At 36.8% G+C, this 14,968-nt stretch overlaps 2 protein-coding genes across 3 annotated transcripts in view; both read left to right on the top strand.

The window, feature by feature from the left end:
- The window catches only part of LOC131001622 (H/ACA ribonucleoprotein complex subunit 4), an 806,367-nt gene that overhangs the window by 408,488 nt on the left and 382,911 nt on the right, over window positions 1–14,968 (top strand). The gene's annotated exons all lie outside the window — the stretch shown is intronic.
- Window positions 4,666–6,451, top strand: LOC131001883 (zeatin O-glucosyltransferase-like). Its single transcript, XM_057928518.1, has one exon. The coding sequence runs from the start codon at window positions 4,913–4,915 to the stop codon at window positions 6,302–6,304; it is 1,392 nt and encodes a 463-aa protein (XP_057784501.1). The 5' UTR covers window positions 4,666–4,912; the 3' UTR covers window positions 6,305–6,451.

Here is a 14,968-nt window from a genome sequence, read left to right as displayed (position 1 = left end):
TTTTAGAAAGCGATTCCTCGAGTCAAACAAACAAAAACAATTGCCTCACTTGAATATTTATTGGCTATATATAAATATAATTGTTTTCTTTTTTTCATAAACGAAATGCAATTTGGTGTATATCGAATCTGACCAAAATTTTCAAGATGGGTTAATATTTAAATTCAAATACAATTAATATTAATAAGATTATAAATATACTTATATATGCATTTTAATATGGATTTTGAACATTATTATGGAAATTGACAGGTAAACTAAAATAGTCTTACATAAATGTTTGTGAATCTCTGGATATTGGGAGTCAATTTTAATAAGATTTCGAAGATCTACAATATAATTTAATGTCCATATGAACTCAAGTACTATTATATATGACATAATTTGATGTGGTTCCTTTTACTTTTGACCAACTTATAATGTAGGTAATCGTGACTGTTTAGAAAGAAAATGCATGAAAGTTAAAGTATTTGTTTGTGTTTCATTTTCAATCTCAATTTTATATGTCAATTATAAACGATTTGACTATTTATTAAACTGCAATTTTATTAGAAAAAGAAAAAGAAAAAACCTAAGAGAAAAACACAAAAAAAGCAGACTAAGGGCCGAGCCTCATTAAAACTTTCTTATGGAAAACCTAGTGGAAAAAACTGTAAAAAGGGAAAAGAGTACCCGTCTAGAAGACGAAAACACAAGAGGGGAGGAGCGAAAGAGAAAGTTTCCGGAACTCCGGCCTAACCATCGTCCCCAAACAATCTCGGCTCAAACCCCACGAAAAACAACAGCTCGGAAGGCAAAAGGCCGGTGAGACGCCGTCGCCAAACTTCCAACCAACAAACAAGCCCAAACCAAAAAAAGCAAAGCTACACGGCCGGTTATACGCCGTTGCCGTGAGCACAAACACAAAAGAACCCAAACAAACGAAAGAAAGCTACACGGCCGGTTATACGCCATCGCCGTGAGCACTCCACAACCCCCAACCCAACAAATCGCACAAAAACGGTAGCTACCCGGCCGGTTATACGCCGTCGCCGGAAGCACCTCACGATCAAGAACACCCCAAAGAGACGAGAGGCTAAAAGTTTCGGCCGGTGAGACGCCGTCGCCAAAACTAACCAACCTCGTAGAGCAACGCTGAAAATAGTTGCCAAGAAAAACAGCACCGTGCCAAAACTGTGTAGAGCATCGCACCGGGGCAAGCCGAGAAGCACAGAACAACGTGTGGCAGGGCTGGACTGAGTCAGGGCACCAGGGCAGATCAGCACCACTGAGCGGCACTCTAGGAGGAAAAACTCAAAGCCAACAAAGACAACATCGCAGAACAACCGACGAGCAGCTTTCTCAACCCCGATCCCAAGCAAAGAAAGAAAAAAGAAAGAGGAAAAGCCCCACACCACCACCAAAACGACCAACCATCATCCATCCTCACACCACACTCTCAACCAGTGAGAATAATTAAAGCCCAACAGATGCTTGAAGAAAAGCCTCTACGAAAAGATGCAATGCTCCCATCGCGCTTTTTGCCAACAATCCTAGCAACCCCGAAGACAGCCACCAAAAACCGACAGCAAACCCAACGAACAGCCACCAATAAACGATTTGACTATAATATTACGTTAAGTTTACTTCTTCACTGTCACCTACAAAACCATACCATAATAATAATAATAATAATAATGCATTTTCATTGAGAAATATGTTTTGTGGACTGATATCAGTCCATAAAACATCTTTCTCAGTTAAATGCACACAAATTTTAAGAAAAACTAGTTGTGTTTGGTGACGGGGGAAATTATTCCACAAATACTAATAATTAATGAATTTATGTCTTTCCATTAATTATAATATTGTAAATATGTAAGAATTTTATAAATAATAAATAATAATTAATAAAATATTATCCAAAAAAATAAAAATATATTTTATAAATAGATGAAAAAAAATTAAAATGATATTTGCATTGAATACATAAAAGGTCCATTGATGGTTTGCATGTGACAAGAAAAGACAAGAGAGAGGGTGTGCGACAATCTTTCTTGAGTTTATCAATTCTCCCATTTGTCCAATGTATAATGTTTCTACAACATTTTATTAATATAATATAAACTCATGTAACCAACCCATAAAAAATTAAAAAATTCAGTTATATATTCATAATTTCATTAGTATTATATAATATTCAAGTCATAAATATTTTCTTAAGTAAATAAGAAAATTAACAATAATTTTCTAGAGTGGATTTTTAAAATGGCCACTTTCATATTGCAAAGATAAAAAATGTCCACTAAAATAAAAAACTTAAAAAATGTCCACTGTTACCAAAATACCCTTCACATTAAAAATTAAAAAAATGTCCACTTTACATCACCCCTTTAAAAAAATCCCGCAATTCACAACCAGTGTGAATTCACAACCAAAAGTTTTTGGTTGTGAATTCATACTGGTTGTGAATTGTGAATTCACAACCAGAATTTTTTGTTTGTGAATTCACAACCAGTCGAATTCACAATCAGATTTTTTTGGTTGTGAATTCACAACCAGTCGAATTCACAACCAAATTTTAATTCACAATAAGAATTTTTTAATTGTGAATTTACAACCAGTCGAATTCACAACCAAAATTTAATTCACAATTAGAATTCAAGTAGTTGTGAATTCAAGTAGTTGTGAATTTGGGGTTTTCAAAGTTTGAATTCACAATTAAAACTGAAATTTATTTGTGAATTCAAGTTTTAGTTATGAATTCATAGATCTCGTTGTGAATTCAAGAATATTAAGTTGTGAATTCATCGAGTTGGTTGTGAATTCAAGAACATTAAGTTGTGAATTTATAGATCTGATTGTGAATTCAAGAACATTAAATTGTAAATTCATAGATCTAATTGTGAATTCAAGAACGCACCCTTAATGAAATCGACACTCCACCTAAAAAATTTCGAATATTGAAACTACAAATGCTAAAATAAAATAAAATAAAATATGGATTTAATTTTCTATCCAATCTATATAATATATAAAAGAGGAGTTTTTCCCCTCCATTTTTCTATTTCTTCTTTCACTAATTTTTCACTATTTTTTTCTCTCTTTTTTTTCTTTAATTTTTTTTTCTAAACATCATAAAATTTAATACATGAAAAAATACTTAATATACTACATCTTAGTTTTAAGTTCGTGATAAGATTTTTAATATGGTATAAAAGTCATCAAAAATGAATTTAAAATGAAAAAAATATATTTTTCTCTCTTCCTTAACATTTTAAAATATTTTTATTTATATTTGGGTATGAAAATATTAATTTATTTATTCTGACACTTAATACTCTATAATAATAATAAAAATAATAATGTGTAATGTCAATTTTCATTATCAAATAATTTAAATTTATCTAATAACTATAATTATCATTATACTTAATACAAAGTTAAAAATCTACATTTCAAATTCAAGATTTTATTGAGTAATTGATGTGAATTATTTTATTTTATTATTTATTTATTTATATTTTAATTTTATTTAATATCTTTTTATTATTTAAATATGTCATTTAATTTTAATATTCGTCGTGCATGACACGAATGGAAGTTCTAGTATCAACAAATTAAAAGTGCACTGGTACTATTATAAAATCGAAAATATGTGTAAAAGTAATCGTTTTTCCTTTTTCTATTTATATAAGGCAAATAGTTAAGAAATGTAATTTCCCCATTGTGCGGTGAGGTTTGGAAGTTGCTCTGCTGTAAATCACAATTCTCGAAGCTAATCCCCAAATTGAAATAGAGAAATTCATCCCCAATCTCCCATTCGATTGGACGCCTCAAGCTGTAATTTCCCCATTGTGCGGAGACGACGAGGCCGGGGCGGCGGCGCTTCGCCGGAGGAGAGAACACGCTAGAAATCCGACGAAACCCTAATCGAAAGGCCTCGCAAACCGCCTCTTCTCCGCCGCACCCTCCATCTCCGTCACCACCGTGAAGAGAGACAACGAGACGGAGGATTCGCTGTTCGAGATCGATGTGAGGATTGGGAGATTGACATCGGCTGGACTCAGCGCCGCGAATCTCCACTGCGGCATCTCCGACGGCAACGTTCCTCTGGCCAGGATCTGGATCGACGAGCATTTCACGGTGTTGGATTTGATCTGCATCAGAAGTGTGGGGAGGAAGCTTCCAGATTATGCAGGTTTTGGCATAATCTGCAGCGTCTCCTCCACTTCCGTCGGATATGCGCCACCTCCTTCACCTCCTCTACGGATCTGCGCCTCAGAACACATTTATTCTAGATCTCGTAGGGTGGCGCGGAGGTCAGCATCGGAGAGTGTGGCAGATTTCCGACGTCGAGAGAGAGATGGTGGCGGAGGAAGGGAGAGGTGGCAGCGGCGCCGAAAGTGAGAGAGAGAGAGAGAGAGAGAGAGAGAGAGAGAGAGAGAAATGAGTGGCCATTTTTTTAAATTTTAAAGTAAGGGGTATTTCTGTCTTTTCAATCAAAAAGTGGACAATTTTTATTATTTTTATTTTAGTGGACAATTTTTATCTTTACAATATGAAAGTGGATAGTTTTATATATTAACTCAATTTTCTATTTTTTATTCGTGTTAACTCGACACACCAATAAAAAAAGTATATCTTGCTAACTGAACTGAAATGCAATTCATTGTCAGTTGAAATGATAATTTGGCCTATCAAATTATACAAAATCCTTCCTAATTACAAACACCAATTGATGACATAACATTACATGACAAATCAAACATAACATAAGTGACACACATAAACATCACTTTACCCACATGCAATAATAAAAGAAAACACACAAAACAAAACCTTCCCTCCTTAAAAGGACCATACACCCTCTAACACATCCTTACACACACACACACACACCAAAAAAATAAACAAAGACTTGTTCCAATTAATGGAAAAGCAGCGCAATTTTGAAGAATCATCATCCCAAGTGGCGGTGGTGATGGTGCCGCTAGCGGCGCAGGGCCATCTGAACCAGCTCCTCCACCTCTCCCGCCTGATCGCCGCCCACAACATCTCCGTCCATTACGTGGGCTCGGCCACCCACATCCGGCAGGCCAAGCTCCGCCTTCACGGGTGGGACCATCCTTCCAACAACATCCATTTCCAAGAATTCCCAATACCCCCCTTCACCACCCCTCCACCCGACCCCGCCGCATCCCACAAATTCCCATCCCAGCTCGTCCCCGCCCTCACCGCCACCACCCACCTCCGCCGCCCCCTCCACGCATTCGTGGACGGGCTGGCGGGGGCCTTCAAGAGGGTCATAGTTATCTACGATCTCCTCATGTCTTACGTCGTGCAAGATATAGGTTCCATTCCGAATGCCGATTGCTATATTTTCCGTAGCATTTCTTGCTTCTGTGTCTGCTCCTGGGAAGCGCCGCCCGATCTCCCCACCGCCGCCGCCGGAATTCTCACGCAAGTCCCCTCCGTCAAAGGCTACTACTCGAAAGAGTTTCAAGATTTTCTCGATTTGCAATTCAGCGCGAAGAAGGTTTCTTCCGGAGAAATCTACAATTCATGCAGAGAAATCGAGGGTTTTTATCTGGATTTATGGGAGGAAAGAATCAACAAAGATGGGGTTTTAAATTTGTGGGCGATGGGGCCATTCAATCCCGCGAAAATCCCTATAAAAACCGATCACGGATGTTTGAAGTGGCTCGACAAACAGCCGCCGAATTCAGTAATCCTGATTTCATTCGGCACGACGTCGGCGATATCCGACGAGCAAATCGGAGAGATCGCGGCCGGGTTGGAGAGGAGCGACCAGAAGTTCATTTGGATCGTGAGGGATGCAGACAAGGGCGACATCTTCGCCGGAGATCCGGTTAGAGATACGCAGCAGCGGCTGCCGGAGGGGTTTGAGGAGAGGGTTAGAGAAAGAGGGATTGTAGTGAGAGAATGGGCGCCCCAGATGGAGATTTTGGGGCACCCGTCGACGGGGGGGTTTATGAGTCACTGCGGCTGGAATTCGTGCTTGGAGAGCATCACCAGCGGCGTGCCCGTCGCCGCGTGGCCGATGCACTCCGACCAGCCGGCCAACGCCGTGCTGCTGGCCAGGGTGCTGCGGATCGCCGTCGAGGTGGAGAGGTGGACCCGGCTGGGGGCCAGGGCGGTGGTGGCGGCGGGGCGGGTCGAGGAGGTCGTGACGACGCTGATGGCGACGGCGGAGGGGGATGCCATGAGAAAACGGGCGGCGGAATTGGGAGAAAGAGTGAGGAGTTCGATGGCGGAAGGCCGCCGGCTTGAATCGTTTATTGCTCACATTACTCGAATTTGACTCAAATTCAAGCCTTGATTGCTCAAGTTACTACCTACTTCAAAGTTGAAACTAGACTACTAAAATGAATAATATAAATATGTATGTAAATGTATTATTTTATCATGCATGTACTCCTAAATTAAATTCTTCACTTTCGCCCAAAAATTTGAACAATTAAGAACAAAGAACACACATAGATCTCTCTATAAATTTCAAAAAGAAAGAAAATACCATATTCATATTTTTTATAGCTACATATTTATATAAGATAGATGAAGGACTTCACACGATCAGATTGTTTTACAGATTGATTTTTTTTTTTTTTATCATTCACAAAGAAATTTCCCTTGTGTTGTAGAATATTAAATTAAACAAATACTACCCCCGTCCCATAAGAGTGTGCATCACTTTTGGTAGCACTGGTTTTAATAAAATCTTAGATGACTGTATTGAGAATTGAAAAAATGATTCACTTTATTATAAATAAGAGTAAGAAATAAGGATTAGTGGTGAGGTAGTGTCCAAAAATGATAAATGCACACTCTTGTGGACGTCCCAAAATAGAAATAAGGGCATACTCTATGGGACGAATGGAGTAATATTTTTCTCATAGTGATCGAGAGAGCTATTGCTTATATATATGTGTGTGTATGTGTGTGTGTGCGCGCGTGCGCGTGTGTTATATAGTATTATTAATGTTTAAGTTGTACGCGTTAGTTTGAAAATATTATTACTATTAGAATTTGCATATACTAATATAAAATATAAAACTTGGGATGTGATTAAGTTATACTCCCTCAGTCCCAATATTCATATTTTTTTAGCACGAGTATTTAGGAGACTGAAATTAAGGGGTAAAATGTGTTATCCACATACTTAATGTTATTTTTAATTGGTCTTAAATCAATATTAGTAGAGCAAAGGCGCGGATAGGCCCCTAAATTAGACATCCCTAGAGTTTTGATCCCCCTAGACTCGACCCAGTTGCAAAAATCTCCCCCATAGTCCGAAAAAAATATTTTCTCTCTCTCTCTCCCGGCCCTCTCCCTCCCAATGTTTTCTCCACCTTCCAGGATGGGCTTCCCGAGCTGCAGAGTCTTGTCGTCGCGTTCGCGACATCTGGCGAGGAGGAAGAGGACGAGGAGAATTACCGCCACCACGATCAATATTATTGAGAGCGCGGAGGGAGATGATTTCTACGGCGGTGGCGATGATGCCGATGAGGGGTACAATTTAGGATCGCAGGCATTGGAGAGAGGGGCCCCACAGAGAGCTTTATTCGCGGCGATGGAGGGTGGATCCATCTTGCTGAGGGCGACGAAGATGGGGCCCTCCAACTGGTTGTGGGAGAGGTCGAGCTCCTTGAGATTCTCGGAGCTAATTCTGGGGATGGTGTCGATGAAGTGATTGTTCTGGAGCTTGAGCTCGATGAGCTTGGGCGATTCGAGGGAGGTGAGGAAGGGACCAGTGAAGTTGTTGTCGGATAAATGCAAGGCCTTGATGGCGCCGACCTTCTTCCAGTCAGGCGTTTCCCGCCTCCGCCACCAGAAGAGAGCTCTCATCTTCTCTCTCTCCCCCCCAAGCCCTCCCCCTCCCAATGTTGCTAGAAAATTGAAGGATTCCGGCGAAATCCTTACCTTATGTTGCCGAAGAAGATGACCACAAAAAAAAAAAGCTGATGGCGTCAAACAGTCGTTATCTTCGTGGGTTTATGATGCAGCCCAAGGATCGTTGGTGCAAGACCCGGTGCATGTTCCTGTTGGTCCGGTTACAAGAGCACGAGCCAAGAAGTTCAAGGAGAGCTTGATGAGCTTAGTTCAAGAAGTGTGGGCTCAAGAGTTGATGAAGAGACCCATTGGAGATGGTGGAGTCGGCCCAAGTTTAATTAATATCATCAAGTGCGAGTGGGCCGAAGCTTGAAGATTTTATTTATTTTGAAGACTTCATTTATTTATTTCAGTCTTGTTATTTTCGCAGCCCATTAGTTTAAAGGGCTTTGTTATTTTCGAATTAATAAGGGCCTTGTTTGGCAGCCTTGTGAATTTCGAAATTAGGGCTTCTTTTTACTTGTTAGTCAAGTTAGGTTTAGTCTTTACTTTGCCTATATATAAGGCTTTGTGTTGGACGAATTTTTCAGCCTACTTTTATCAATAAACTTGTGAGTTTTACTTCTCTCTTGAGAATTCCGAATTCCTCTTGATTATTCCAAGACGAATTCAATTATCAACGTAACGGCGAGTCAACCAACCCTCGTCGGGTGTCATTCAGCGTCCCCGAGTTGCTGCGTCAACTTCACGTTGGGGTATAGGGCATTCAGTCGCCTATATCATTCTGTGGGTTAGATTCAGAGGTTTTGGGATTTCCATCCTTTCCGTTCAAGTTCAGTCTTCCGCGTGCGTTGCGTATTCGATTTGATCGGCCAGGATCATATTAGTTTAAATGCCCATTTTTTTCGGACTATGGGAGGGGGTGGATTTTTGCAAATGGGTCGAGTCTGGGGGGTCAAAGCTCTAGGGGTGTCTAGTTCAGGGGCTTATCTGCACCTTGCCCTTATTAATATAACCCTTTCCTTCTCCAACAACTTAAAATTTCTGTTGGCTTGGGTGATCGGCGTCGATAGACGAGGCGTCGCCGCCATCCCCTCCCCTCTATCCCTTCAAAAATCAAAATTGCAAGATCGATGATGCTCAAAAATCAAAACTGCAACAATCAAAATTCAAAACTACAAAATCAAAATTAAAAGACTTGTCTGTATAACCCTTCTCTTCCCCTCCACCATCATCTGGGGCAGAGTAAAATTCACAGTTTCATTTGGGCTGGATTAAAATTCGAAGGTCAAACAAAAATTGATCACAAAATCAAATTTACACTCTAAATCAAAGCTTCATTCCAGAATAAAAGATACATAAAGGCATCTCAAGTTGTCAACACTAAACCGCAAATTCCCCCAAACAACTTCAAATTCGGAGACTCCTCATGTGCGACCCGTCGCCACTACTATGATGCAGATGAGTTGTTCTTCAACGATTAGGTGCAGCCGATGGATCTCGACGGTGCCTTGAACTCGAGAGAGAGGATGCGACAAAGAAGAGTTGAGACTCAATGAGACGACGCCATCGTGCTCGCGAAGAAGAGTAGAGAGAGGGAAGACGACGAAGTGACTCGGCTAAATGCTGTTGTGCTTGATGAAGAAGAATAATGAAGGGGCCGACAACAAAGAATAGGGATATTCGCAGTTTGCTTGGTACGATTTCTCATCGAAATCATATAAAACTGTAAAATTCGGGTTGATAATTCTTTGAAACCAAACTAAACTATATTAATTAATTATTAATATAAAAACTAAATCAAATCAAACTGTATTAATGCGGTTTGATTTGCGGTTTATTTATATTTTTTATTTTCTTGTTTCAAAGTAATAATAAACATAAAACATCTAGTCTTCAAAAATAACAATAATAATAATAATAATAATAATAATAATAATAATAATAATAATAATAATAATAATAATAATAATAAAGTCAAAACACAGTAAAAACTATTCTAAGATATAAATGAAATGACTCCATGTGTCATTTAAAAATAAAATAGCAGGTTTTGCAAAAAATCAAGAAGTTGTATAAATTTTACATCTTCAAAAGAACTAACAATCCAATCTGAATATTATATGAAAATAAAAATAACAATAATTAGTAGCATAGCAAAATTATGACTAGTAAAAAATATAATAGTAAGACATATATAGTACTTTTACTTCTATCATTATTACTTTGTTACTACTTTTTAAAAAATAGTTTTATATATGTTATATTACATTAAACAACAAAATAGCAATGTCATATCGAAATTGCCAAACACTTCAATAATTAATTTTGTTCTCGATAATTAATAACACACAAACTACTTATAAGTGGCAAATTTATGATTAGAAAGATTATGTAAAGTCCTTCTAACTATTTCTTTTTTGGGAGGAAAGTGCTTCTAACTATTTGGTTAAGAAGTATAATGCAAATTAAAGATAATCATATTAACTAAGTTAAAATTTAAAATATCCACTCTTATAAATTTATTGTATTTATGTCCAAAATAATAAAATTACATGTTTTTGCATCTTTTTTTATTCTTAGGGTGCGTTCTCTTTGGTTGTAAATTTATCATGAGAAAAAGAAGGATAAACACAATTTCACCCTTTAAATTCTTCCTTTTTTTTCCCACATTTCCTACTTAATCATTATTCATTCCTCATTTACACTACAAAGGAGAGATAATATTATCCCTTCAAAATTGGTGTGATAATATTATCTCTTCTTTGTAGTGTAAATGAGGAATGAGTAATGGTCAAATAGGAAATGTGGAAAAAGAAATGAATGATTTAAAGGGTAAAATTTTATTTATTCATTTTTTTTCCATGATAAATTTACAATCAAAGAGAACGCACCCTTAGGAGACAAAAAAACTTACATAATTTTACATATTTATACTTTCTCAGTAACAATAAATGAAAAATAATTATGTTTTATGTACTTTTTAATTTGAATGAACACGGATACTAAAAAATCACATGGTAACAATATACAATTTGACGTTGTCGTCCCATTTAATCTGATTGGGGTAGCTATGCGGTTAGCTCGAATTTGCTACGTCAGCTACCTCCAACATTCTTTTTCTTTTTTTTTAATGAAATCAATGGATACCTCCAAAATTATTTAATAAAATTAACAGCTATATTAAAAAAAAAAAAAAAAAAAAAAAAAAAAAAAAAAACTCTAATTAAAACCCTAACACCCTACGGCACCACCTCAAACAAAAAACCGGCTAACTCATCAACACATTTCACGGCAACCTCCCCGATTTCAAGAACCCACGGCAACCTCCCATCCTCCAAAAACCTCCGGCTACCATCCACGGCGGATGGGATCCTCTGTCACACTATTTAGTGAGTACCACTTTTAATTTATTTAATTTATAATTATTTTTTTAAAAAATAAAAAATATTATTATATTATTAACTCTAATTAATATTTATTACTAAAAATTGAAATTTAAAAAAATTATATACCCTAATTTTGAATTAATGAACCCCAATAATTAATTATTAATTCAAATAAATATAAAAAAATAATTATAAACCCTAATTGGATGAGTAAACTCTTGTTAATTATTTTTTTATTATATTGAAGCATAATTTAAGAAAAAATAATTAAAAATTACAACAAATTAAGAATGGTACACGGTGGTACACACTAATTAGTAGGACAGAAGATCTCATTTGCATCCCCGGCTACCACCCCTCCAAAATCCACGGCTAGTTCCCCTTAAATCGAAGAGAGAGAGAGAGAGAGAGAGAGAGAGAGAGAGAGAGAGAGAGAGAGAGAGAGAGGGAGGGAGTTTGGCCAAATTTATAAATTCTTTAGAAAAGCTTATATAAATTATATTTAATTTATTAATTTAAATATTATTATATTATCTTCATGTAGTGGTTTAATACATTTATTTCGTGTTTTATTTAAATTTAAATACTTTAATTAAGGGGGGTGTATTAGTTCAAGATTTATGTAAATTTTAAAAGTTCGTGGATTTTAAAAGTCTATAGAATTCTCACGGAATCTTCATGATTTTGAATGAATTCTTGGTCGGATTTTTAATGAATTCACAAGAATTTGGCGTAATATTTTCGGATTTGAAATCCACAAACCCAGCGAGCGCGGAAATTGAACGAGCGTTGGATACCCAGCGACCGCTGGAGACCCAACGACCGCTAGGGTCCAGCGGCCGTTGCTCTACTCTACATTCTACCGTCAAATTGTATTTAGTTAAATTGACAGCTTTATTCAATTTTATATTATTTAAATAAACACACAATAATTATATAAGGCGGCAGGCTGCAACCCCAAAAAATAAAAGAAATCAACCATGAATTGCTTGAGAATCAAATTGCTCGAGAATCAAAAAGCCAGCGATGCATGCTTTTTGCATTCATATGAAATTAATTTGGTTGATGCAGCGGCCGTGGCACTCCAGCAATCGCTGGAATCGTTGCACCGGGCGCTAGGGTCCATCGGCCGCTGGCTTCTTGGCCGCGGACGTTGGCACCCAGCGAGCGCGGGGTTTTTCCGGATTTGTGAATTCTCGTGGTTCGAGCTCAGATTTGTTCATGTGTATTTTTTGAATGAAATCCATGGAAATCAGTCCAATGTTAAAATCCGTAGATTTTTAAATACACCCAGATTTTCATAGACTTTTAAAAGTCTTGAATGAATACACCCAGATTTATATAGATTTTTAAAAGTCTTGAACGAATACACCAATATTTTCACAGACTTTTAAAAGTCTTGAACTAATACACCCAGACTTTAAAAGTCTGCAGAAATCTATTAAAGTCTTGAACTAATACACCTCCTAAAAGTCTATCCCTTTTGAAATAGGTGGCAGTTGCCGTGGTTCGTGAGTCGTGACTTCGTGCGCGCGAATTTTTGTGTGTGCCTGCACGCACGTGTTAGTTAATAGATATTGAAGAAGTTGGCTTTAAATGTTGGCCCAATAAATAAATAAGAGATTTTGTGCTTGTGCAATAACTCATTGAGCATATTATTTCACAAAGGTAATTCTATGAATAGTCCCCATTTTACTTGTCATAGCCCATTATTTAATAAATAATAAATAATTATAAATATATATACTAATTTACCCTCAATTTCAAATAAAATAACAACTTTATTCATTTGTGCACAAATCTAATTTTTAATCTCCACGTATCACAACGATGAAGAACATCATTTATAAGCCCCCCCCCCCCTCCTTTAAAGGCCAAAAAGTTACTAATTCAATAGATTTGAGAAAGAAAAAAAAAACTATGAATGCATTATTTTTAGGAAATCTGTGAACGAAGCGAATAAAGCCCCACTCTGCAGCCCCTTGCCCATCTCCCTCCGCCTTGATATGTCACGTCGATAACTTCAGTTAGCCGCCATGAGATAGATGACTCTGCAGATATTCAAGCAGATGAACGACGAGACGAGTTCCGTTGACAGACTAACATCAACTAAATCCTTTCATTTTGTCGTACTTTTTAAGGATTTTAAATCACATTTTTACTAGGGTGCTCTACAGAACTAATTTCCAATTTTCCTTGTTAACATCATATGCATTTTTCTTGGATTTTTTCTTATTTATAAAATTTGTAATCGAATGCAAATTTGCTGATAGTATCAATTCAATATTAATTACAAATCAATCTCACTAATCCTTAAGAATTTGAATACTTTTCACGCCCTCCACCGGAGGAGAAGGCTCAAATTAGCTCTGCATTGCTTGTCGTCTTCTGTAATCGACCGAATTGGAATTCAACGTTGAATTAATTAGATAATTTTGGGCTGGATTTGAGGTGTGCCGATCCCAAACTGCAAGCCCCAATATAATCCCAAACAACAAGGCTAAATAGTGATGAGTTTCTTGGGGATGAAGAAGATGAGGAAAACGTATAGCCCCCTTGATGTTATTTTAAGAATATTATGATAAGTTTATAATTTAATTTAGAGGCTATAAAGAATAAGGTAAAATAGTAAACTTTTAATTATTTTATGTTATTATTTTAAATAAGAGGCTACAAAGAGTAAAATAGGGGTTATGAATAGAATCACCCTTTCACAAAAGATGTTATTTTTATGTTGTTGGCTTATCTAATTATACATAAATTATATTATGGGCTCAAATTGATCAATTGGTAATGAATTATTAATTTCTCATTTTTTCAGTATACGTAAGTTGTAGTTTATAAATAAATTAACTAATTATTTTGCTAATTGTTAGAACTTTAATTTATTTCAATAACCTTCTTAGATTTAAAACTATTTTTGTAAAAAGGTCAATTTTCCAATAATCTATAGTAACTATTTATTTTAGTCAAGATAGTTATATTTAAGATGTATATTTAAGTCTTTATGAAATTATCTGAATTCATTTGACTAGGTGCGATACAACTAGAGCAAGGGTTTTGATTTGAATTGTCAAGTTAATTTTAAAGTTCAAGTTTAAGGTGTGAGATTTATTTAAATTCATGATATGATTAATTGTTATTTATTTTAATATTATGTGTTTACCATATGTGATATAAATGAATTATATTGCTAGGGGGCCACAGAATGGGTCTAGGACGTCATAATTTTGGTATGCCGCAATGAGAATTAAATGTTAAAGTTAAGGTTGCAATCATGGTCGATAGGGGCCTGCTGATGAGGATGATATTAGGCTCGCCTCTTCGGGTAAAGTCTATCGAATTAAAAATACGAATGAAGACAAAAAGTCAAACTTAGTATAAGTAAATTATCAAAGAAGAGAGTAGCATTCGGTCAAAAGATGGAAAAATAAGACAAAAAGAAGTTTCATCTCAGTCGAACTTGGAGCTCAGCTCCACCTCAACCTTGGCACGTCAGCTATATCAAGCACCAACTTTGACGGGTCAGCTCCGCGGCGCACCATTCTTGGCGAGTTAGCTTTGTCGAGTGTCAATTTTGGCACTTCAACTATGTCAAGCGCCAACCTTAACGGATCAGCTCTGCTGAGTTTCATCCTTGGTGAGTTAGCTCTACGAGCGTCAACCTACAAATGTATTTAGGTTAAGGAGAAATAAAAATAAAAATTAGAGAGTGCGCTTAAGATAGAACCCCAATGTGGGGGATG

Source organism: Salvia miltiorrhiza, chromosome 1 (assembly GCF_028751815.1).
Source record: "Salvia miltiorrhiza cultivar Shanhuang (shh) chromosome 1, IMPLAD_Smil_shh, whole genome shotgun sequence".
In the NCBI taxonomy this organism is placed as follows: Eukaryota; Viridiplantae; Streptophyta; class Magnoliopsida; order Lamiales; family Lamiaceae; genus Salvia; species Salvia miltiorrhiza.
The sequence above is the reverse complement of the archived record's forward strand: the minus strand, read 5'-3'. Positions and strand labels throughout refer to the sequence as shown.